At 42.9% G+C, this 24,784-nt stretch overlaps 1 protein-coding gene across 1 annotated transcript in view; it reads left to right on the forward strand.

Annotated features, from left to right (window-relative positions):
* Positions 1-24,784, forward strand: part of IGSF22 (immunoglobulin superfamily member 22) — a 39,513-nt gene that overhangs the window by 9,774 nt on the left and 4,955 nt on the right. The window contains exons 8-21 of the mRNA XM_067540638.1: positions 433-546; positions 1,556-1,718; positions 3,138-3,410; positions 5,267-5,551; positions 7,934-8,058; positions 8,725-8,866; positions 11,246-11,542; positions 11,777-12,079; positions 13,589-13,762; positions 14,973-15,101; positions 16,884-17,180; positions 19,458-19,546; positions 21,808-22,000; positions 22,289-22,588. Coding sequence (XP_067396739.1) covers positions 433-546; positions 1,556-1,718; positions 3,138-3,410; positions 5,267-5,551; positions 7,934-8,058; positions 8,725-8,866; positions 11,246-11,542; positions 11,777-12,079; positions 13,589-13,762; positions 14,973-15,101; positions 16,884-17,180; positions 19,458-19,546; positions 21,808-22,000; positions 22,289-22,588 — 2,884 coding nt within the window. The remainder of the gene's footprint in view (positions 1-432; positions 547-1,555; positions 1,719-3,137; positions 3,411-5,266; positions 5,552-7,933; positions 8,059-8,724; positions 8,867-11,245; positions 11,543-11,776; positions 12,080-13,588; positions 13,763-14,972; positions 15,102-16,883; positions 17,181-19,457; positions 19,547-21,807; positions 22,001-22,288; positions 22,589-24,784) is intronic.

The raw sequence follows: 24,784 nt of genomic DNA on the forward strand, positions 1-24,784 counted from the left end.
TATGGTACGTGCTGTAAAACATGGAGTAAGAGACACTCCCTGCTCTAAAGAGTTTACAGTCTAAACAGAGAAAGAAGACAAAGGGACACATTAATATTCCATTTACAGATGGAGAGCTAACACACAGCAAAATTAAGTGACATGCCCAAGGCCATACAGGGAGTCTGTGGCAGAACCAAGAATTGAACCCTGCTCTGCTGTATTCCTACTCAAGTGCCCTAATCCCAAGGCCATTTTGCCTCTCTGCATGTCCCAGAAACAATAGCAAATGTCAAGAAGCATCTAGAACATGGGAATAATATTGCTTTTTGAGTATCACAAATTCCAAGAACCAATGGAAAATAAAAAAAAATTTTATTAATGGAAGTCTACTCTGAGTTGTGAGAAGCAATACAGATTTCTGTTTTATTTCTTCACAAACTAATCTTGCAGGCAGTCAAAGTTCTGAAACCTCTTGAGGATGTCTCAGCTAAAGTGGATTCCACAGCTATATTTGACACCATTCTGGAACTGAGGGACCCCAATACTAAGATGACATGGTACAAGGTAACCTCCCTTATTTCCTTTGGTTTATCTAAAATATGTGGAGGTAATGAAATCCAATCTGCCAGTGTGATTTAACTAAGGGCTTTGCAATTCTAGCTGCACATTCGGTGAAGCAGGGTGGCAGGGAAGCCCTGTATTATTCAGTTTCCTGTTTGACAGGGTCTGTTTGAGGGGTGTATGACTAGTTCTGCTTCTTCCTTTTGCTTTAGGAAAAGACATTGGAGTGCTACATTTTTAGTAAAGAATCCCTGTATCACAGATTCCCGTTTGGTTTCTTTTCTGTTTAATTTTTACTAATCCCTTGAACTGCTGACCATCCATTTATTTTGCCTGCAATCATGATAGGCCAACTCCTGATGTTTTTACACAGTCAGAGTAAAACCATAGTGAAATCAGTGCCCAACCAAGGACTAAGCAAAAATGAAGGGCTAGATTCTGGCATCCTTTCTCACATGGAATGGTACCTTACATCGCAAGTCATTGCATTGATTTCAGTGTGACTGTTCACAAAGTAAGGTACAATGGGAGTAAAAATAACAGAATATAGCTCTGAGTAAGGACTGCAGGATTTGGCTCACTGTAATTCCTTGTGACCAAAACAGCCTTTTCATAGGAAAGCTCTTAATCTATCAGACAGGGTAAGTATTTTGGAGACTATCCCCCATTTAGCTAAGAGTTAAAGATGCCATGCTCTTGGTCATAATAATTATCCATCTCAGTACTACATGTATTTTTCTAGTAGCCTATTAAAACCTCTGAAAGGCTGATCTGCCTGGGCAAAGCATCATTGCTGACTGTGGATCACTGATTTCTATCTATCTATCTGGTCAGTGGGCACGTAGATTGAAGATAATTATTGTAGGGTTTACAGTGCAGCCCCATTGCTGACTAAGCTGTTGGACAAACCCCCTAAACACAGTGTTGTATATATTCTACATACACCTGTGTATTTTGGAAGAGTCTTGAAAAGGTGCCACATTTGACATCTTTGACATGTTCTCCTTTTCAGGGTAGTGATCCCTTGCGTATTCAATACTGCCTAGGAAAATATGAACTAAAGCAGATGGGTACTAAATATATGCTGTACATCTTAAATGTGAATGAAAAAGACTTGGGCACCTACAGTCTAGTCGTAGCAGACAAGAAACTCTCAGCACAACTGAAAGTGATAGGTAATTTTTTATTTTTAAATGCATGATAGTGTGTATGTCATGATGCAACTGATGATTACGTATTTAAAAGGACACTGTCAAGGTTGGTGAGTCAAACTGGGACCTATCAATCTTTTCTTATATCTATTTGCAACATCCATGACTCACTGGTCTTTCTATCCTGAAACAGCAACCCACTATTGTACATGTCATGATCAACCCCACAATAACCACTGTGCATATATGATCAAGGGAAGTACGTTAGAGATTGCAAATTTCAGTGTGAAGCTTGGTTATTATACACAATAGGCCAAATTCCCCACTGACGTCAATGGGGTTGGCTGGGATGTGAGTCAGCAGAGTGTAGGGGGAAAGATGTAAATGATGAAAAATGCCTTTCAATGGAAGTGAACTGTGCTTACACAATGTCACCAAGAATGGAGGGGAATGTACACACCCAGAGAGGATGGAATAGCTTTCTCCACTGCCCATCCTTGCTGTTGCAGGACAAGTGTGCAATTTCTCAGGAAATCATGGATTTTGCATACCACAACAAAGCTGCCTTAAACACAGCCCAAATTATCAGGAGTGAGTAAAGATGAGACTGTACCCACAATACTCTTGTTACTCCCTTTATTTGCCAACTATCTTTGTTGTAGCTGGCCCATCTCATGGGGACATGTTCTGCCACTGTTACTCACGTTGGGAAGTACCTTATTTTGCAACTGCTGGTACTGCAACTGGTACTGCAACTGCTGGTACTGTCAGTTCTCATTCTTTATGCATCAAAGTAAAATATTACAGTATGTGGCAAATGCAAGTAGATAGATTTGGCACAGGGTATCCCGTGACAAACTCCTCCCGTTAGGCCACAGAGGGATCATGGAACTGCTTTGTAATGGATAGGGCAGTCTGCAGGGGTGTCCAACCCGCCTGCCTTCTCTCCGCTTGGCAAATAGCTCCTGATGAAACAAAAACTCCAGGAAGGTTTCTGGATCTCAACTGCACTGACCTGAGGCCATTTGCTTTATGGTGACTAGAATAAAGGGGAGAAAAAGAACAGGAGTAAGGCAGAAGAACAGGACTGAGGAGCAATGTGTGCACTGCTGATCGGCTTTGTAGGAAAACTTGCAACTTTGATTAAGTCTCATGGACCATGATCAGCCATAGCATAAGTGGATACAGGTCCCTCTGAAGTTAATAAGAAGTGTGCCAGTTTATGTTAAGGATGAATTTGTCCCTGTTATCTCCATGCAAAAATAATAAAAACAGTAGGGCCCAATTCTCAGTTGGTGCAAATCAGTGTAGCTCTATTGTTTTCAATGGAGCTACGCTTATTTACTCCAGCTGAGGATCTGGCCCTACCTAGTGTAGGAAAACCTCTTACATTTAGGAACAAATTTAAACTGTTAGCATGAATGTTTGTCAACATTTTAACAGATGAGCCCCTAAAGTTCCTGGCAGAACTGAAGCCATTGAAAGTAACAGAAAGGCAGACAGCAGTGTTTGAAATCCGCCTGTCCAAAAAAGTGCCCAATTTCACCTGGAAGTTAAATGGGAAGGAGCTGAAGCGGGACGACAAATATGAGATCATCACATCTGACGATGGATTAACCCACACGCTGAAAATTAAAGACGTTCGACCCAGCGATATTGGAGAGTTTAGTGCCCAGGCTGGGGATCTGGTGCAGACAGCGCCACTCATCATTGAACGTAAGTGATGCAGGGATGGCATGCCTGCGCAGTGTGTATTGTGACAGAGCCAGACCTGACGCTATAGAGGGGTGCTGGAAGGCATATATATCAGCTCCAGGCTTACCAAATCCCTGTTCCCTGGGTAATACAGCCAGGGTTACTCCAGGTCAATTGGGTCACCTGGAGCCAATTATGGAGCTTGCCACAGCAGGTACAAGCCTCTGTTTCAGGCAGACAGGGGCAGCTGAAAGGGAGTTGGGTGAAGGAGTGGAGCAGAGCTGCTACAAGGTTGGGAGCTAGTGTTGCTGCTGCTACAGCACCAAGCCACGGGAGTTAGGAGAAGCCCATCCAGGCAGGGCCACAGGATACAGGCCCCAAAGGTCTGAAGGAAGACCAGCGCTGCTCAAACAACTGGACAGAGAGACTCAAGCGAAGAAGGGGGAAAACCCACCTACCTGATTCCAGGAAGTGGACTGCAACCAGGGGGGCCACGGACAAGCAACCAGGGAAGGTAGTAGCTCATGAACTAAGCCATTTGAGGCTATTCCTCGTAGGGTCCCTGGGTCAGGGCCCGGGGTAGAGGGTGGGACCGGCCTCCTCCCCCCCTGCTCCCACCCAGCCACACCACCGGCATAGCCAAAGGGAGCGCAGACCCACAGGGCCGAATAAGCCTCCTTCGCCACAGTATGTAATCAAACTCTTCACAGCAGCGTTTGAATGGGGGACCTATTAAAAAGCACAGCTTTTCCATTAGCTGAAAGCAGTAGCAGACTCATCAAGTGTTTTTGTGGACCAGTCACTGACTGGGACAAAGAGCATACTCTTCTATTGTGCGTTCCATGTACTGTAAAGAATTTTAGAAAAAAAACCCTCACTAGTCCTACCATAGGTTCACAAGACACAATCCCTACCCCATGGACATTAGCTATTTATCACTGTCAAAACAGAGCAGATTTAAAATACAGAGGGCAAATGCATAGGGGAATTTGATGGGAAAGGGAGGAGTTCACCATTGTGAAAAGCATAATAAAACATAACTTATTGATTACATGAAAACAGAGATCCATTAAAATGGCGCAAAGAAAAAAATACATACATACAACCCAGAATCTGCTGCATTTCAACAGAACATGGGATGATCCCCTGAGTATGTTTTGCATCAGTTTAAGGCTGCAAAGCTCTTTAGGGATCCTGTGCAAATGTAAGATCAGTGCTATCCCCACTATTGCAGAAATTGTAACCAACACTGCAAAACATCTGAGTACTTTCTAATTTTTTTTTTATTTTTTTTTTTGGTGAAAGAGCTATCTCCATCGCCCTACTTCTGTGGCCCCAATACTTTATCCTCCCAATCTCTGATTCTCTGTCCATGCTACTCTGTGCCTTCAGCAAAGATTTTCAAGTTACCATTCTCAGATGTGTCCCCAGAATTCTTTGCAGTCATTACCATGGAGCTTCAAATAGAATCAGCACCATTGTTTTGGAGGTATTAGAAGAAGACCAGGTGCAAACAACTAAGCAAGTCCTTTTTTTTTTTTTTTTTTAATGGAACCATAGAGATAAGGAATGGGAGCAGGCCTTCTCCCTCACATTTCATTGTAGGTGTTCACTCAAAGACTATTACACTAGGCACCAAGGGTTACTCAGACAGCAGTGCAATTTGCACCATGCTCATCAGGGAAAATATATCATATACAGAAGGTGCAACCAGCTTGGAAGTAAAGGCCCAAGCGTGGGATCTCTGTCCTCCACAGCAGCACATTAATAGCCTGCTGAGGCAATGCTAAGAGACCCTTTCTAGCTTTGATTTCTAAGGTTATTCCCTGAATGTGAAATTTCACACTGCTGATTTCTTTACCTCCCTCTTTCTCAAGGGATTCCAATTAAGTTCATCAGCAACCTGAAGAATGTCCGAGTCAAGGAGAAGGGGAAAGCTTGCCTGGAGTGCGAGTTGACCTCTAAGGATGTTAATCTGAAGTGGATGAAGGATGGGAGGGTGATTGAGAGGTCTCACAAATACAGCATGACACATGAAGGGAAGAGGGCCGAGCTGATCATTGACAATGCTGAGCTGAGTGACTCAGGAGAGTACACAGTGGTTGCTATGCAAGACAATGACCCAACAGAGTACTACAGCACTGCCAATGTAACTGTGGAAGGTAAGGGCACCTGGGTCAAGAGAGTGGTTTGAATTGAGAAAAGAAACAAACTTTAGTCGTGTTGTGCTGTTCTACATTACAGAGATGCTGTGTTATCTACTGGTTACAGCAGGGGATGTGGCATCAAGTGACTTGGGTTCTGTTCCTCACCAGGCAATGCATTTGTTGTTTGACCTGGGACAAATCACTTAACCGCCTTGTGCATCTGTTTCCATATTTGTAGACCAGAGATAGTCATTAACCATTATTTCCTAAGTGCTTTTCTTTGATAGAAGATGCTATATAAGCATATAGCAGTGGATCTCAAATAAAGATCCTGCAGCATACAGCACCTGAAACTCAAAAGTATTCAATGTATCATCTTTGTGATTTTTATCAGTGTGAGCATAAAGGATTCTTAATCTTGATCATTTAAAGCATCCCGCGTGGCATCTGATTGCATCCTAGCTAGCACCCATAATACACAGGCCACTGTTTCAGGAGATCACTGGCATAAATATTAATTATCATTATTGTTACATTAGCAAATATTAAAATGGTATTATTATTTCTGTAGAATAAACTGTTGTCTAGAAAATTCGATGGAAAGAAGCAAAGCCATTTAAGGGGGGGGCAGGGAAATCAACAAAACCCGGTTGCATGAACCTGGTACTGCAACTTAAAGCAGACTTTGATTTCTGAGCCACTTTCTGAATTCTAGTGGCCTTTATCATATTCAGGTGACTACTGATGGAGACAGATGGGCTTTGATTTATGCCCACCTTCCTGGCGTAAAAAGCGTTGTCTCACAGAAACCCAGCTTAGAAGAACCAGCACAAAAATGATTGGATAAAAATAACACCTCTTTTCCCAACACAAAGCCAAATGGTATGGTGGGGCAGTGGCAGTGCACATACCTGCCATTCAGGCAGGACAGGCTCAAGAGGAAATACAATATTCATAATTCTGGGGAGGACGGAGGGACCAAATGCAGACCAGCTTTAAACAAGGCCGTTTGGGGCCTTAGGCAGACTCTGAGATGGACGCCTCACCCCAGCCCCACTATGACCCTGGTCCTGCAGCAGGGACTCCATCCTTGCATGGGGCAGCAGAGGCAAGGGGCGCACACACATACACAACAGCTGGGCTGGGCCCACCACCCTTTCCCCAGACCACTGCTCCTCATCTCCAAGTGAACTGGGGTCTGTTCCAAAGGCGGAAGGACTCCGCCCACCCCCTGAGCAGAGGACTCTGTGGGAAGGGAGGCAGGGCTCTGCTAATACCACCTCAGCAAAGCCAGGGAGGGGTGGCAACAAAAGCCCTTCATAACACAGTCTTCTACCAGAGCAGTTTGGCAGGGGTTCCCCCCTTCCCAGAGCATGGTGTTTCAGCATTAACAGCCCTTTGAAATGAATGTGGCCATTCACACTTTGACAGCTGTTGTTTCAGGCGCCCTGTAGACTCAGGCAGAGGTCACTGCATCGGTTACACCCGTTTCACGTTTTCAGCATTTCTTTGTGCAGCCATGAGGGCTAGGAGGAGAACTGCTTTAAAAGGAAAACTCAGATTCCTGTGCCATCATGTGCCTCTAGAGACTATGTCTTAACCTGGCCTTGGGTTTGTGGAATGGGCCTGCTCATGCCAGGCTGAATTTGGCTCTTGGTCTTCAAGGACGGAAGGGAAGAGGCCAACACAGACTGGTGCATGAGTGCCATCTACAGGCCACATGTTAGAATGACATAAACCTTGCAGTGCTTTCCATCCTCCTTGCTGGAGGGAAGAGTACGTGTATGTTTTAACTTCTCCTAATTCTTCAGACAGAAAATTGGGGAGGAGATTTTACATGAACAGGTTTCCCGAGGAGCTTTCAGCTGCTTTCCTCTGGCTTTTTTCAAAACGTATTTAAAACATGTCCCTTTAAAAAAGACCTCCTCCTTCCTACTTTCCAGAGAGGGCCAAGTCAGAAGTAATGAATATACCCACATTAGCCTTTGTACACTGAAGAGAGATTTCTTAGAGAGACATTCTTTTCCCCATTGCTCAGGAAGGTTGGCAGATACAATCTCCATTGGCATATCAGCCCCTTCCAGTCATCCGTGTCTCACAGGTGTGCTATATATAACTAGTCCTCTTTGTTGGCAGATGCCTCTGACGGGATTTCTCCAATCCTTTTTCCCATCAAAAAATTGCCCGTATCAATTAGACACTGGAGCTAGTGTTTGATCCTAATAAACGTCTATTGTTTATCCCAAATGAACCAAACACCCTTGTCTTATGAGATTCATCTCTTCCTAATTCTGTGCTTTAGTGCAGAAGCACTCGGTGAGTCAAAGTTGTTTTTACCCATTGTCCTTATTCACTTATTCCTTACTTTCACAGGGATTTTTTTTTTTTTTTTTTCAGAGAGATTTGCTACAGTCAAGAGTGGCATGTCTGATGTTCAGGCTCCAACTGGGAGCCCAGCAGAGCTCTGTGTTGTCCTCAATGATGAGAAGGTAGAGGGAGTTTGGCTGAAGGATGGCAAAGAGGTAAAGAGTTTATGGTGTAATTCAAAAAATGAAGGGCTGAAAAAACGTAATGGGATTTTTAGCTGAGGAAGGACTGCGGGAATTGGCCCAGTGTTGATAACTTGCAAAGGGAACCTAGATTAAGGATGGACAAATTGGTTCAGATCAACGAGAACTGGTCAAAGTCTTCCCAACTCAAATGGAACCTCAGTCTTCTTTATGTTTTGAATCACTTTGGCTTGGCACCCACCCTGCATTTGTTTGTCAACTATCTTTCTCCCCAGGTGCCCAATGAATATTGGATCTCTCCCTTCCCATGCCTTCTAACCAACCTTCTCATCCTCTCCCATCTCTTGCAGAATCACATCCTTCCCCACAGGGTCAGCAGGTTCCCCTCTCCCCCAAGTCATCAGCAAATTTGGCAATGTATACACTGGACACCAAGGTGCTGCCCTAGTCAGATTTCATGTGCAGAATGGCTTCCCCAGGGAGAAGCCCCAATCATCCTGATCCTCACAGTGAATACATAAAACCCTACACTTACACTCTTTTCAGCTAAGAATCACAAAGCATTTTACAAGCATTGAACCCAGGATTCCTGACTCTTTGTCCTCTGCTTTAAACAGGCCCTTATTGTCAAGCATCTCTGATTAGGTCTTTTGTAACCTGCCTCAATCTTCCTTTCAGATTACGGATATGACAGGGATCCAGATAGTCAAGCAGGGAGCTGTCCACAAACTGATCATTGACAAAATGGGAGAGGAACATGAAGGGAAGTACACGTTCAGAGCCAAAGGGGCAGAAAGCGAGGCCACCATTGCTATTGCAGGTATTAACACTTTTCCTTAACACTATTCACCAATCAATCATTTGCACTTGTAGGATCAAATTTCTAACAGGCCTCCTTCCTGGTGCCTGCAACATTTGCAGGCTCATCCATTTGTGTGTGCAAAACCCCATTTCTTCACACACGAAAGGGCATTTGTTCACGCTTTAGTGGGAGTAAATCAGGAAATCATTCTAGATTTAGCTGCCTATCTTGAAGCATCAAAATTTGAAAACTTTGGCCTGAACCATTTTTTGAGTATTACTTCTGTAGGAACAACAAGACAAATATTGTAGCAGAAAGTATTTTTTGCCTAACTCTTGGCAGAGAAATGACGCTAACTGAACTCTTCAAACTCCCTTCACTTTTAGCATAGCTGTCAGCCTGCCTCTCTCCTCTAAAGGAGGGGAGCACATACGGGTGATTGCTACTGGGACATCAGGCAGAGTTTAGCACAAAACTGTTTACTAACATATGAACATTCCAGATGGTGTAGCTGCAATATTGGAAAAAAATTAACTGAACTCTGTTTAACTAAAAATGCACACTCAGCAATGGTTGGGGCTACAGATGGTGAAATATTTTTGTTCAAAAAAGGATTTTTTGACAAAAAATGGTCTTATTTATAAATGAAGTTCTGGTTGTGTGAACAAAAAATGAAAACAGAAAATGTTTCACTATGACAGATCAGTTTTTCATAGACAAACTGGACAAATTCAGCAAAAAGTTTTTTAAAAATTGAAACTTTTTTCATTAAAAAAAATAAGTGCAGAAAATACTGTTTTCCAGCCAGCTTTATTGGAAGCTATATTCTGCAACCCTTACTCACAGTACACAATACTTTACTTTTCAACTAGTACCTTACTCTGCAAGTAGTCCCACTGATTTCATAGAATCATGGAAACATATGGTTAGAAGGGACCGCAGTGGTCATCTAGTCCAACCCCCTGCCAAGATGCTGGATTTATTGTGTCTAAACCATCCAAGACAGATGGCTATCCAGCCTCCTTTTGAAAATCTCCAGTGAAGGAGATTCCATGACTTCCCTAGGCAGTCTGTTCCATTGTCCTACTGTTCTTATAGTTAGGAAGTTTTTCCAGAGATTTAATTTAAATCTTCTGTTCTGTAGTTTGAGGCCTCTTCTTCTGCCCTCTGTGACAAGAGAGAACAATTTTTCTCCATCTTTTTGATGGCAGCATTTCAAGTATTTGAAGATCCATTCATGTCCCCCTTAATCTCCTCTTTTCCAAACTAAACATACCCAGTTCCTTTAGCCTTTTGCTCACATGGCTTGCATTCCATCCCTTTGATCCTCTTTGTCACTCACTTCTGGATCCTTTCCACTTTCTCTACATCCTTTCTATATATTGGTAACCAAAATTGGACACAGTACTCAGCTGAGGCCTAACCAGTGCCAAGCATCCTGTGGCTTGCATGCTTTGCCTCTATTAATGAAACCCAAAATTGCATTTGCTTTTCTTGCAACAGCATTGCATTGTTGACTCATGTTGAAGTGATCCACCATAACTCCCAGATCCTTCTCAGTAGTTCTGCTGCCAAGCCAGTTATCCCCCATTTTATATTTGTGCATTTGGGGTTTTTTCCCCTAAGTGTAGCACTTTACATTTGTCTTCTTTGAATTTCATTTTGTTGTCTATAGCCCAGTCCTCCAATTTATCAAGATCCCTTTTGAATTTTAGTTCTATCCTCCAAAGTGTTCCCCCACCCCCTTGTGTCATCTGCAAATTTGATCAGTACACTCTCTATTCCTACATCCAGGTCATTAATAAAGATGTTATTTAACACCGGACCCAGAGCAGATTCCCGTGGAACCCCACTTGAGACATCCTTCCAATCTGACATCATTCCACTAATAGTTACTCGTTTTTTGCAGTTGTTTAAGCAATTAGGTGTCCACTTAATGGATACATAAGTTCATAGTACTCAAAAGGAGCCTGGGTATCAGAATTTGGCCCTTGGTCAGGAGCATCACAGAGGCTTAGCTTTATGCCTTGCAGAGTTTAGAATCGCCACAGGATTTAATCTTCAGCCCTCTGGAATTCAGGGACTTCTTGAAACAGATGCTCCCTGGAGGTTCTATGTCTCCTCTTCTGCTTAGCTGGACAATCTTAGGCAAGCAATACAGGTCTCTGTATAGTAATTGGGGAAACTGAAATATCTGAATCAAAATGTAGTCAAGCTTCTGGGTGTCCCTTAGGACCTTCATAAAACCAGGGATTCTACCACTGAAAGAAATTTGGGGGTGAAGGAGTTAAGGCCCTGATCAATGCCACCCTTGCAGTAGAAGTCACTAATGCTTTAAAAGCACCAAAGTATCTTCATGGCTGCAGTTATTCATGTGTCTTTTCTATTTTTTTCAAGATGTTCCTGTCATTGACCCATCTGTGCTGGAGGCTTTGGCTGCACACCCAGTGACTGTGAAGGCTGGGCATACAGCATACATCAAGATCCCATTCAAGGGAAAGCCACTGCCAAAAGTCACCTGGTTCAAGGATGGCATTGAGGTGACAGAGGAAGAGAAGGTTGTGATGGAAAAAACCAGTGACTATGCAGCGCTCACAATAACAAAGTGTGTGAGAGAAGATAGTGGAAACATTATGCTGAAGCTGAAAAATGATTGTGGGTCAGCTACTGCCAATCTGTATCTCAACGTTCTTGGTAGGTTCTGAACAAATTATTTATAGCAATTCACTGGTTTTGTAGATATGTAGAGTTGTAAAAATGCATTCTGAGGCCACTGTGGGTCCAAAGCTCAGAAATCCCTCCACTGGGGACAGAATGTGAGTTAGAAAATCAGCTGGTGTAAATCTGCGTAGCTCCAACACCAAATGAGGAGCTGGCCTTTTAAATAATGGCCATCCATGTCACACTGCTTATCTCCCAATGTTGCAGACAAACCAAAACCACCACAGGGTAAAGTGGAATTGCTCGAGCGTACAGGAAAATGCATTAAAATGAAATGGAAAGCACCCAAAGACAATGGAGGAAAGCAAGTGACCCACTTCATCATTGAGAGGAAGATGGTTGGGAAAAAATCCTGGATCAAAATTGGGGAAGTTGAAAGCAAACACACGACATTTGCCACTGATAAGGTAGAGGAAGGTAAAGCCTACCAGTTCAGAATCATTGCTGTCAATTCAGAGGGGCTGAGCGAGCCACTGGAAACAGAAGAAATCTTTGCTGGAGAACCTATTGGTAAGCATTTGAGCACAGAACTGCCATATTTAATGTGGTTTTACTTTTGTAGTTACCCTTCGCCATCACCCCCCAAGAGAACAATGTCTCTTCTTCAACTTTCTGTACTTCTACACTGAAAGCTCCAAGAAGGGCAAGCACTCTGTAATCCTCACTTGCGTGGTCTAACATCAGGATTTGAACCAGGGACCATGTCCTTTGGTGGCAAGTAGTCATGTATTAAAAAACTGTTCATGTGGACTAGCCACCAGAGGGAGCTAAGACCCCCATTCACCAAATGTGGGTTACACAAATTTAACAAAATACTTGCCTTATTTGTGTTGTCTTAGATCACGCGCTCAGAGATGCAAAATCTCCCCGTGCCTTCTTTTAATTTGGGTATCAATTGCTATTCAGTGTTGTTAGTATTTTTTATACAAGGTCATAGTTGTGCGTGGTAGAGCTGCTTGAAATTTTCCCATCAAGTCCATTTTTTGACAAAAATGGGTGGGGACAACATTTCAATTAAAAAATAATATGCCCAAAACCAAAATTTTTCAGCGAAAAACTGAAATATTTCAATTCTGAAATCATTGCAGAGTGTCTTATAGGATTTGTAATGTGGGCGCCTCATGCTCCCATTCTTTTCTATGCGCCAGGATCCCTAGCCAAACTACATCTCCCATGATGCACCACATCCATCTGGCTGCTATTATTCCTTCATGGGCTGCCCTCACCAGGACAGGAGACCTTGATGAATCATGGCAGATGTAGTCCAACCAGAGAGCTTAGCCAACACAAAAGAATGGGAGCATGAGATGCTGGAACTGCAGCTCCCAATTGGTACTGTGGCAGCATTTCAGAATACAAATATTTCATTTTTTGGATGAAATATTTCCATTTTTGGTTTTTCACTGAAAATTTGAAATTTCCCATGGAAAATTTCAGTAAAAATGATTATTTTTCACTGGAAAAAAAAAATTTACTGACTAGCTCGCTGGTGGAGCTTCCAACCTTGGTTATTTATATTGCACCTCTCACATTCAAAATACTTTACAAAATATTAGCTAATTAATCTTCCCAGCACCCTTATTAAGTAGTTAAGTAAGTATTAGTATCCCCAATTTATAGATGGGAGAAATGAGGCAGAGAGGGTAAGTAACTTGTTCAAGGCCACAGAGAAAATCAATGTCAGACCTAGGATTAAAATTCAGGAATTTCTGGGTTCCAGTCCTGTGCTTTTAAACCAGTAGGTCCGTAGAGATGTCCAGCACTATCCTAAGAACAAACATAACGCACTGGCATTTTCAAGTCTTTACTAATGAGTATTGTCTGCTGCAGAATCCCAAAGATGACATGGGGAAATAAATAACAAAGAAAAAGCTTTAGAAAGGGGTTTTGGCAATGAATGAACCTAGAGGTCCAGATTGCTCTTCCTGGCCTCTTACTGTCTGTTGCTTTTACCCAAAGAGGTTTTGCAGTGGAGCAGCAGGCGATTCTGATTATTCTGTGCTGTATCGCACTGTCTAGAGCCTCCCGGACTGGCATCTCAACCTCAAGTTACAGATGTTACTAAGGAAGCTGTCACCATCACCTGGAACCCTCCAGCACAGGACGGCGGCTCCCCAATACAAGGGTATATTGTAGAAAGAAGGAAGAAAGGCAGCAACCTTTGGGTCCCAGTCACCAAAGAGCTAGTCCAAGGTCAGATATCAATTTCCCTGCATCATACAAGAGCAAAATGAAAGCTGGAGAGGACATGAGATGAGAAACTGAAGTTCTGACCACTCAAGCAAAGGGATGATGTTGTCTAGACAAAACAGATGGTTTATGAAGACTAGTTACAGAGATTCAAGTCCAAATTTAAAGTCAAACATGGTTGCCTGAAATTTGGTACCTAAATCTACATTTAAGCACCTAAACAGCTATGGCCTGATTTTCAGAGGTGCTGAGCATTAGCACAAATGGGAGCTCTGGATACTCAGCACCTTTGAGAATAAGGCCATTTTTATTTACGTGTCCACATAAAGGATTTTGGTGCCTAATTTCAAGCATACACATAGCAAAATTTTCCCCTGACTAACTCCACTGCCTTCCTCCATTTTTGACCAAAGTTGATTTAAATAAGAAACTGAGCTTGTTATCCATTTGTAATAGTGATCATTTATGATATATACAATCACAGCTTATATAACACATGGAAACATTTATGTCAACAACATATGAATAACAAGACTTTTGGACTTCATCATGTTTTATTATTGTGATTCTTTTTTGGATTCTTCTATCTCATTCAGAATTTTGGATTTCCTTATTAATTAAATGGTGATTGATTGATTGATGGACCAAAATTAATCAGTGTAAAGTGTGGAAGTTGTGGTAGTAATTTTAAGACAAAATATTTGGTTCCAGAGGTTTTGATCAAATTGAATGGAGGATCAATCTGAGACTTTGAAGACTAGATTCCAATAGTCTTACTTACAGTGATTAGTATAATGGGACTGCTCATGGGAAAAATACTATCAGACATGAGGGAAGGCATCAGACCCTGGCCCTGAATTAAGCAGAAGGAATTATACTGGCAAATTATACATTTTTTCCTATGTTATACATTTAAGGCCAAATCAATTCCTGTGTTATACATTTAAGACACAATTGTCTGTGTCACAGGGGTCCTCCTTGGAATCTATTTTGTAAGTGGGGTGCATAACTCGATGAAAGGGGACCATCATCATTCATAATGTTCCCCCAAAATGTCTCTTTGAGCTGAAATTTCTCATGCTTCGTCTCAGCCCAGAGGTGACTTTTATGTATTTATTTGTTTTGATGATCACTTGGGAGTTCTTTTATGCATGAAGGGACTTTCCCTAAAAACTATGAACTAGCTACACACCTGTGACATTTCCATCTTTAGATACCAAGTTCAAAGTGGATGGATTGCTGGAGGATACAGAATATGAGTTCCATGTTATAGCTGTGAACCGTGCAGGGCCTGGACATCCCAGCACAGCCTCAAACTCCGTTGTTGCAAAGGACCCCATCAGTATGTTTCTTTTATTACTTATTCCCTAGTTCTCCTAAAGCTATTTTCCATGACGAGGCCCATGTTGTATGCCAACAGCATGCACAGATAAGATAAGTTGCTATTGTGCTTTGATGCTTTCTGTACTAGAGAGGCTTTCATTCATTTCCTGGTATTTGTACTCTGTCAAAAGTCATAATGTAGTCGCTTCATACCAGTGTAAATCATTTCTGTTTAATGAACTTCAGTGGACCACAAAATTGTGCCTTGTAGGGTTATCTCCCTACCTCCCCTCTCCCCCCGCCCTTTAGCCTTTGGTAAAAGAAGGAGAAACCTCTGCAGAATTAGTAAAAGAAGATTGAGCAAGTTTTCGTGTCTGTTTTTTCATTGGTGAAAACGTGGGCCTAATCCTGCAGCCATCGAAGTCAGAGCAAAACTCCCAGTAACCTCAGTGAGATCAGAACTGGGCTGTGTAATCTATTATGATGGGCCTATTGGTCCCTGAGTAGCATCCATTCCATATGACACTTGGGAGTGTCTGTAATTGTTGCAGGAAGGGATCTCAATAGCTGTAAGTAGTTTAGGAAAACACTGGGACAGTAAGAGTCAGTGGAACTAGAGGGGAGATAATTCTTCCACCTACATAGTAGGGCCCCAGGCTAAATAGTTCCCCAAATGAGAAAACATTTAGGTTCCGTCATATCAGAGGGCCACACTACAAAATGTCACAGCCAAAAAAACAGTTCTCTTCATATTTAATATGACTCTTTATCTCAGACAAAAAGCTGGAGAACACTTCTTGAATGTTCCCATCCATTCCTTGTAGCCCACTGTGAACCTCTATTCTGTAAAACAGTTTATAATGGCATGTTTGTTTATGGTATGCATTCACTGTGCCCTGTGCATTCACTTTTCTTTTCTTTTCTTTTTTCTTTTCTTTTTTTTTTTTTTTTATTTTAGCATTTTAGGCTGAGATTTCCAAAGTCACCTATGGAATTTGGGTACCCAATTCCCATTAATTTTAATCCAAAGCCTTTAGGTAGCTTTGAATATTCCATCCTTAGTTCTTCTGATGCCTTTTATGTATTATGAAGCACTGCAGGGACTATGACAATGGATTTGGGTGGACTTGAGGAGCAGAAACTGAGGCCTAAATTTTCAACACTGACTAGCAATTTTTGGGTGATTACCTCATTTTTTGGGGCATCCACCTGGAAACACCTTAAAGGGGCCTGGTAGGTTGGTAGGCAGATTCATCAGTGGGGGTAGTCCAAATACCACCCAAGCACTTGAGTCTGGTTCTACATCTCTTTCCTCAGGGCAAGTGTTGTAAAACAACAGAAGATATAAAAGACTCCAAGAAATACAAAAACTTTGTAAGAAATACTCTCGGCTTTTCATCCTTCTCCTGCTAGGTAGTCCTTCCTGGCTACTCTGAAGAATCCTTCCCCAACACTAGGCTTCTCACTGCCAGAGCTAGGTTGTCTCTATTTATAGAAGGCACTTCTTGCAACTGAAGTCACACATCATGTGCTGTCATGTGCCCCTAGAACTCAGTCTTAAAGGGAACAGGGTATAGGAATGTGCTCATACACCTCAGGGGCAGCACCTTGTGTTCAGCACTTACTGAAAATCAGGCCCCTTTAAGGTCTCTCAGGTTGAGCACCCAAAAAAGGATTCAGCTGAAATCATCAGTCACTTTTGAAAATGTAAGCCTAAATATGGGGTTGGTGCAGAGAGAAGGGTGAGTCCCTCTGTTTTATGTACACTCTGTTCAGCACCAGTGTTGTGTTGCTGTTTCAGAACCTCCAGGAATGGTGAAGGGGATCCGTGTGGTTGACTCTTCCAACTCCAGCATTTCCTTGGTGTGGGAGCAGCCAGATCAGGGAGACTTGCCCTCCGGATACATACTCGAGATGCGCGCTGAGAACACCAAGGAATGGACAAAATGCTCTAAAATCCCAATCTCTGGCACCAGCTATACGGTGGGAGGCTTGCAGGAGAGGCAGAAATATTTCTTCCGAATCCGAGCTGTGAATGAAGCTGGTGTGGGAGAGCCAGCAGAGCTAGATAAAGGAGTTCTAGCTATGCCCCCTCCAGGTAATACCCAGGATGTCCTGTCTGGCTGCAAGTCATTTTTGCCACCCATTCGTTCATGAGTCAGTTTGTTTATTTTAATAGCCCTGGTTCACAAAGCTTCACAGAGTGACTATTAATTAAGTTCATGCTCTTTGCAGGTAATAAAGCTTTGTGAGCTTTTATTAATGGCTAGATGAACACTGGCGTGTAATCCAGGTGTCCTCCTTGACAGTCCGCCAGTGTGACCGGTTTATAATGTCCACAAAAGCTCAAGCCAAATATATTTTCACAAAGGACTTTGCCCGTCATCCAGGAGGATCTATTAGGGATCTGATTTTGCTTACGGAAAACCAGCTCAAATATATAGGGTAAAATCCAGAGTTTCTAGCCTTTTCAGACTCATAATGAAGATGAATTAAATTAAATGAATAAACTTCTCCCAGAAAAGATTATGAGCAAGTGCTCGTTCGGTTCTGTGCAGTGGTTTACTCCAATATAAAATGACACTCTCAATGCCACGGGTCTTATTTTTTGCTCATGTCCTTGAGTAAACTTCGCTTAGAGTTTGCAGATAAGATGTTGGCAAGTGACATTGGGCAGCAGAAGCTCTTTCTAGAGTCCTGGAGCTGGACTAATAGATATTCTGCCACACTTTCTGCTAGGGTTGAACTATAAGAATCCTTCACAGCAGTTCCTGAAATCTCCCGCTACAGCCCCGGCTGCAGCTTCTTCTGTTGTCCGTAGTCTCCAATGTCAGCTATGTGATTGCAGAGATAATTCTCAGGGAATTCTCCCCACTGCTGCCACTGATGCTGTTAGTAATGCCTCTTGATGGGTTAGATGGGTAGATAGTGCACTGATCTGTAGCAGGTAAGCTGTTATATCATTGGAAGTGTCCATATGTGATAGACACAATGGTACTGAGATACAGATAACTCTTTTTCCAATTGGATCGCTAAGAGTGACATCCTTAGTTCAAATAAATAATCAGGTGGCAGTGTGATAAACAGACAACATGGATGTAATTGCATTGTCAAGGGGAAGACTCCAGAGGAACTCATCACATCTTGAGAATAACAGTTGAGACAACTGACCTATCATTAGTATCCCTTAGGAGCCCTATTCTAAGAAGTGGCAGTTCAAACTTTTATGGTTTAGCACTCATGGGTAGTGAATTTGTTTTTACTCTGCTAGTTAGGAAATTCAAACAGCTTGTCTCTGGGATGTTCCCAGGGGTCAGAGCTGCCTTAAGAGGTAGAAAGGCTAGCAAGGCAAGAGACCGTACTCATGAGTTATGCTCCATTGCAGTGATTTCCATCAGGAATAAAGCCAGCTGGCGCTGACCACGGGATTGTCAGAAAACAACATCCAGCTGAACAGCACAAAATTAGAATATACATTAAAAGCAGCTTTTCCTTTAGGCCTTCACTTCAGAATTGCACTAGCAGTCTTGATACTAATTATTACCTCTCCTAAAAGAGAAACACCAAACAAACTTCAGGTTTCCTGTATGAACAAAACAAAGCAAACTGTGGTGGGAAATAGGAACATGCAGTGCTGTAACAAAGAGCACATGCAATTTGATAGGAAACAGATCTGCTATGAGGTGACTGGAATAAGGGGTGGGCAGTTAATTTTAAATCGAAGTGGTGATTTCAAGCAACATACATTTTTTTGGTGCACAACGTTTTCTCACACTAATAATTTTTAAATTATGATACTTCTTCCCCCCCCGCGCGCGCGCGCGCGCACGCACACACACACACACACACACCCACACCCCCCCCCCCCTTGGTTTGAAAAAATATAATTGACTGTCCTGATTGAGACCTTGAATGCCAAGGAGTAAATATTCCTCACCTAGTTATATGCTACTAGAACCTGAGAGTGCAGGAGGTAGTGTTGTTAAATGCACACGATGATGGACCCCTTACACTGAAGATGAACAGTGCTGTAATAAAACAAGGCAAGATTGTGCAATCCTCACATTGGTGAACACCTATTCACATGAGTTGTCCCATTAACATCGCTAGGAGCACCTGTGTCAGTGTTGCCCCATTTAGCCCTAAACAAAAAACCCCAAAAACCCACACCCTAACTTAATTTCTTAGCTACCTTCTGCAGAAGCTAATTTCAAGAACTGTTTTTCTTTCTCTCATCCCACTGTTTTCATGGCACGATGCTTAAAACAGCAGGCTGACAGAGGGGAAATGGCTTTACTCAGATATAAGACTTCTAAGATTTTAATTATTCTCTCTCTCTTTCTCTCCTTGTGGTGGTATCTGTTTTGTGTTTTAGCCCCTCCTAAGTTTGATCTGAGTGCCAAGCTGAAGAGTCATATGGTGGTTCGTGCTGGGACAGCCCTCTGCATTCATGCTGCTTTTACTGTGAGCTTCCTTCTGCCCTGCTCTGCCACAGGGAAAGTCTGCATTGAAAGTTTTTTTTTTTTGGAGTCAAAGTTTTATGTTACACGTAACCCATTTTCCTCCTTTCCCAGATGTAGGGCCTGATCCCACAACCCACATATGGTTGGAACAGCCATTAAAATTCCCCAAGGCCACCTCACATTTCCACTGTAGGTGCAGTGGAGGAATCAGGGAATAAGTGCCCAATATATCCCCACACTTTGTACAGGTGGGCAGGGAGGCAAATGGTCAAATCCTTATCTCTACCCCACCGGCTCACTGGCCAGCACAGCTGTGGGAGTAGATGAAGCAACCTGCTTCTGGTCAAGACCAGTGGCTGATTACTCACTCCCTTGAGAATGAGGAAGCACAGAAGGTATTATGATTCTCTGAGGCACAGTTCCTTCCTCTGGACTTCTAAAGTGGTACAGGTACATGCCTCAGGGCTAGGTGTGAAAGGATCAAATACTTGTGCGGGCTTTCCTCCTAAAAGCAATCACACTGACTTAAGTAGGACAATTTGCACAGTAAGGCAAGTAGGATTTGGCCCGACGGCCATGCAGCACTTTGGATATGTGAAGCCACGTGTAAATGCTGACTCTTCTTAGGGGCGAGGTTTTGTAAGTTTTCCTCACGCTGGTGAAGTTGGAGGGGCCACTCCCAGGAGTAAGTGCTCACCAGCCTGAGGCAGGATTGCCCAATCTAGCCCTCAGTAGTGTGGATTGCGATAGGGAGTTAATATCAACCCCAACTAACAATTACTTGGAGAGACACAGCATTAAAATGGGTGTGACTTTTGTTTCATTAATCACGGCAATGCAGTGTTATCAGATTGAGATGCCAAACTCACTACACCTTTATGAATCCTGTCATCTGTTCTGCGCTCTCTGGCATGGATCTGAGAAGGTTTCATAAAGAAATGTTAATAAAGGTGCACATGATTGTCACATGGGGCCAGGAAGGGGTTTCTTTTTCAACTTGGTACAACTTGTGGCTGATACAGAGTCAAGCCTTTCCCATTTGCTCCTATGGGTACTTCACTCTGATGGTCTCAAGGAATTTTATTGTCTTGTATTACAGCTGTCAAGAATGTTCCCTGGTAGGAGCTGAGAGGCACAGCATGCTTTGTAGTAGTGGGGAATTAATGGGGGCCATGAATTTGTTAAAGGAAACATTACTGTTTGTGGCTTCTAAGGCCAAGCACCTTCAAGGCTTTGAGCACCCTGGATCACTACTGAAGTCAATGGGAGCTGAGGTTGCTTGTATGTCACGGGAGGTGCTTAGCACCTCACAGGATTGGGCCCTAAAGCAAGAGTAACTCCACTGATGACAATCAGCAGTGATAATAGATTGAAACAGAACAGGGAATTCTCACTGCCCTGGCCAAGGAGGAGAAAGGACTGCTCAGCCAAGCCAGGAACCAGGATGAGAGGGCTCACTTGTAGAGTTTTACACCACTACCTTTCCTCCTCATTAAACTCCTGATTACAATGCAACTGTGCTTGATTTACACGAGAGTAACTGACAGCAGGGTCTAGCCCTAGGGAATGAATCTTGCAGTCCTGGCTCTGTCCTTTCTCAGGCACAGCTCCCACAAAAGTCAATGGGAGATTTGATGCAACCGGGACTAAGGGCTCGATCCTGTGCCTTCTGCTTTGAGAGTCATCAGCACAGGCACAGACGTCAGTGGGAGTCGAGAGATGGCAGGAGCAGGCCCTTAAGGAAGGCCTGCAGTCTGGAGCTGAGGTATTATCTCTACTGCACCAGCCCTCCTTCCTCTGCTTTTAAAAAGTGTTTGGAGAAGAACAAACAGGGATACGTTTTAGCCTCGAGGTTATATTGGAATCTCTCCAGCTGAGTCAGTAGAGACCGCTGCATCAAGTGTAATGCTGGGGGAAGTCTGATTTTCTTAACCTGTTCGAGAATCTTGGCAACATCACCATCTTGAAAAGAAAACAAAAAACGAAGGGTCATATCCTCAGCTGGAGTAAACCACCATAGCGCTATCGACTTCAGTGGGGTTCTGTCTTTTTACATCAGCAGAGCATCTGGCCTAATACTGGTAGAGCATCCATTCCCCTGGCATTGCTGCTGCCAAAATTCCCTGGCAGTGCTCTCCTTGGAATATTTTTGGTGATATCAAATTGATTGCATCCAAGATACTGTTATGTTAGGTTCAGAGCTATCTATTATATACTGAAAGGTTAAGGCCACCATTATTTCTACACCTTTGTCTTCGGCAGGGTTCCCCTCCACCAACTGTCACCTGGCAAAAGGATGGAATTCCCACAAAAGGGAGAGAGATCATCACCAAAGGCAAGAACCACTCCCAGTTCCTTATCCACAGCACCAAGCGTTTTGATTCTGGTGTGTACAGGATCCTCCTGAGGAATGACTATGGTGAAGCCCAGTATGACATCCAAGTACATGTGGCAGGTACAGTATAGCAAAAGCCTTAGCTTACAGGCCACAGCTGGGTTTAGACAGGGATCCAACTAGTCTGCCATGGATCCCAGGTATTTAAGTCTGGAAAGGTCCAACTAAATTAAATTTAGGAATGCGCATGCAAGTACTAGAATTTACTAGATGCAGAACAATATGCACAAGCAATTCACAAGGCAGCACCTGGGTTGAAAAGGGTTTGCTTTGTGGAAAAAAAACAGAAAGAAAAAAAAAATCCCAAACGAGAGAAACAAAAACCTAAAGGTGCTTCCTATTTGTTAGATTTCCCACGGCCACCGAAGAATCTGCAGCTGGTTGAGGAAGTGCCGAACACTGTGACGCTGAAATGGGATCACACCCCTGATATAATGGATGATGGGCATGCCCATTATGTCATCATGAAGCGTGATGCTAGTACTGCCACCTGGTTCACTGCAGCTGAGAAAGTCTACAGTAACAAGTACACTGTCACAGCCTTGCTCCCAGGGAGGAAATATTTCTTCCGAGTTATCGCCCGCAATGACATTGGAGACAGTGACCCTCTGGATTCCAAGGAGCCCTGGTACATCTCTAAAGACAAAGGTAAATATTCAAATAGATGCATGTACTGGGAGGAATAAGGGAGTTCTGGTAGATAAGACACTAGACTGGGACCTGGGAGATCTGGCTTCAATTCTCAGCCTTGTCACAGACTTCCTATGTGACCCTGGGCAAGTCACTTAATCGCTCTGTACTTCAGTTCCCCATCTGTAAAATGGAGACAAAAATATCTCCTTTCTCCCATCCTTTGTCATCTCATCTATGAGTGTACAATCGCTTTGGGGCAGGGACTCTCTCCTTTATGTGTATGTGCAGCACCTTGCACAATGGGACCCCACTCTTGATTGGGGCCTCTAGTGTTACCTAGAGTCATATGCATAATAATGAAACTAATATTCTCTATGTGTGTATATGTAAATAGAGGGTAGTTGTGTCTTGACATTAGAGAGTGCTCATATTTTACTACTAAATTGCCCTCCAACTCACTGCTGGCCACATTCAGATAGTTTCCAAAATGAATAGCAAAAAACTCTGTGAGGCACAGTAAATTTTTTTTTTTTTTTTTTTTTTTGTAAAAAAACATATAGGCTGTAGGGTGCAAAAGTTGCTAAAACTTGTGATATCCACTAGATGTGGTGATTATTTAAGTCATACCTCTCTTTCTCCCCCTCCCTCCCTCCCCGCCAGTTTGTTTCCCTCCACTCTTAACTGGTGTGTTGAGGCCTAGTGAGATGATGTTCTCATTAGAGATGGGCCCAAAACAAACCCCTAGAGCTGAACATTCCCACAATCAAGGGAAGCTCATATCAGGATCATAAGTAGACTGTATACCCACAATGGGCCAAACCAAAATGCCAGATCCAGACACTTGGAGATAGTTAGGATCCAGATCCAAACTTTGTCACACAAGCCTATCTCTAGTTTAATAAGCAGGACATTAGCACAAAACAACCAAGCAGGCTGGACAGCTGCAGATAAATTTTCCGAGGAGCATGAGCACATTTTGCTCTAATGTTTCCAATCATGTTCATACTGTAGATGTCACACAGATGATTTATAGGCATATGTGTATTTAAAATCAGCCTCTCTCGTGCCATGTAACCTGGACACAATTATATCACTTCTCTTAAGATATTTCCATTGTTTTAGGTTGTTATCAAGAAAGAAAGAACTTCCAACTATAGCCATAGCAGTGTTCTTTTCTTGGATCTACTCCAGGCCTGATTTTAATCTCATTTACACTGCTGCAAATATGGACTAATAGTGGAGTTAGACTGATGTTAATCAGGGGTAAATAAAAGAACCATTAGGTTTTCTGTGCCTTGGAACATGAGAGCAACCGTTCTTTATGCAGGATAGCAGGCCATAGTTGTAGCAGAGAACTACTCCCTGTCTCTCATTGAAAATGACAGGCAGTCTTCAAGTTGTGCATTTTTTAGAGAAAAATAGAAGGACTTTGCTTTAATGTCACATCCTAAGGGTAATGAGAAAAACAGCCAACTGAGCTCTGAGAATAAGGTCGGTGTAACTGAGAGCAGGATTTTCCCTTTTCATATTAAATTTTAGGATCAAGGAGCTTTACCCAGCTGGAGCGCCTACTGGTGGGAAAAGTAAATACATAAAAAAGAAAAGTTTTGAAAAATGCTTTTCAGTGATGCCTGGAAAATGTAGCACATTCCTGCAATGCACACTGCAGTTTGTCATACAGTCTCCTTGACTCTCTGCAGCCTTCCGTGTGCTGCCAGTCCCTCGGTGCAGAAATGCAATGCTTACCCCTCCCCCAACAGAGTTTACATACTTCAGTTGACAGTCATGTGTAATAATTTATTATAATGATTTGCATTTCTAAAGCCCCTTGTCACCAAAGAACCCACACCTCTTTTCAAGTTAATAACATTAACAAGAGAAATTATGCATCTCAACATCTACATAAGCAGAAAAATCTGACACCTTTTTACAGACGGGGTACAAACACGTTAAGTTACTTGCGCACAGTTGCATGGGAAGCTAGTGTTAAGGTGGGAAATAGAACCCAGAGGTCCTGACTCCCAGCCCTCTGCTCTGCCCACCAGACATATTGCTTACTGGTTTGTATTTATAAGTGCAGAGGGCTGGTGGAGTGCTAGGAATGATCATACTGAGATGTGCTGCTCATTCCCACTGCTCTTTGGCAAGTGTTCCCTAACTGGGAAAAAGGAACTCAGGGCCTGTGTCTTACACCAGAGTAATTGAGTTGAT

This window comes from Emydura macquarii, unplaced genomic scaffold (assembly GCF_026122565.2).
Source record: "Emydura macquarii macquarii isolate MOO-44397 ecotype Brisbane River unplaced genomic scaffold, CSIRO-AGI_Emac_v2 contig_587, whole genome shotgun sequence".
Classification (NCBI taxonomy): Eukaryota; Metazoa; Chordata; order Testudines; family Chelidae; genus Emydura; species Emydura macquarii.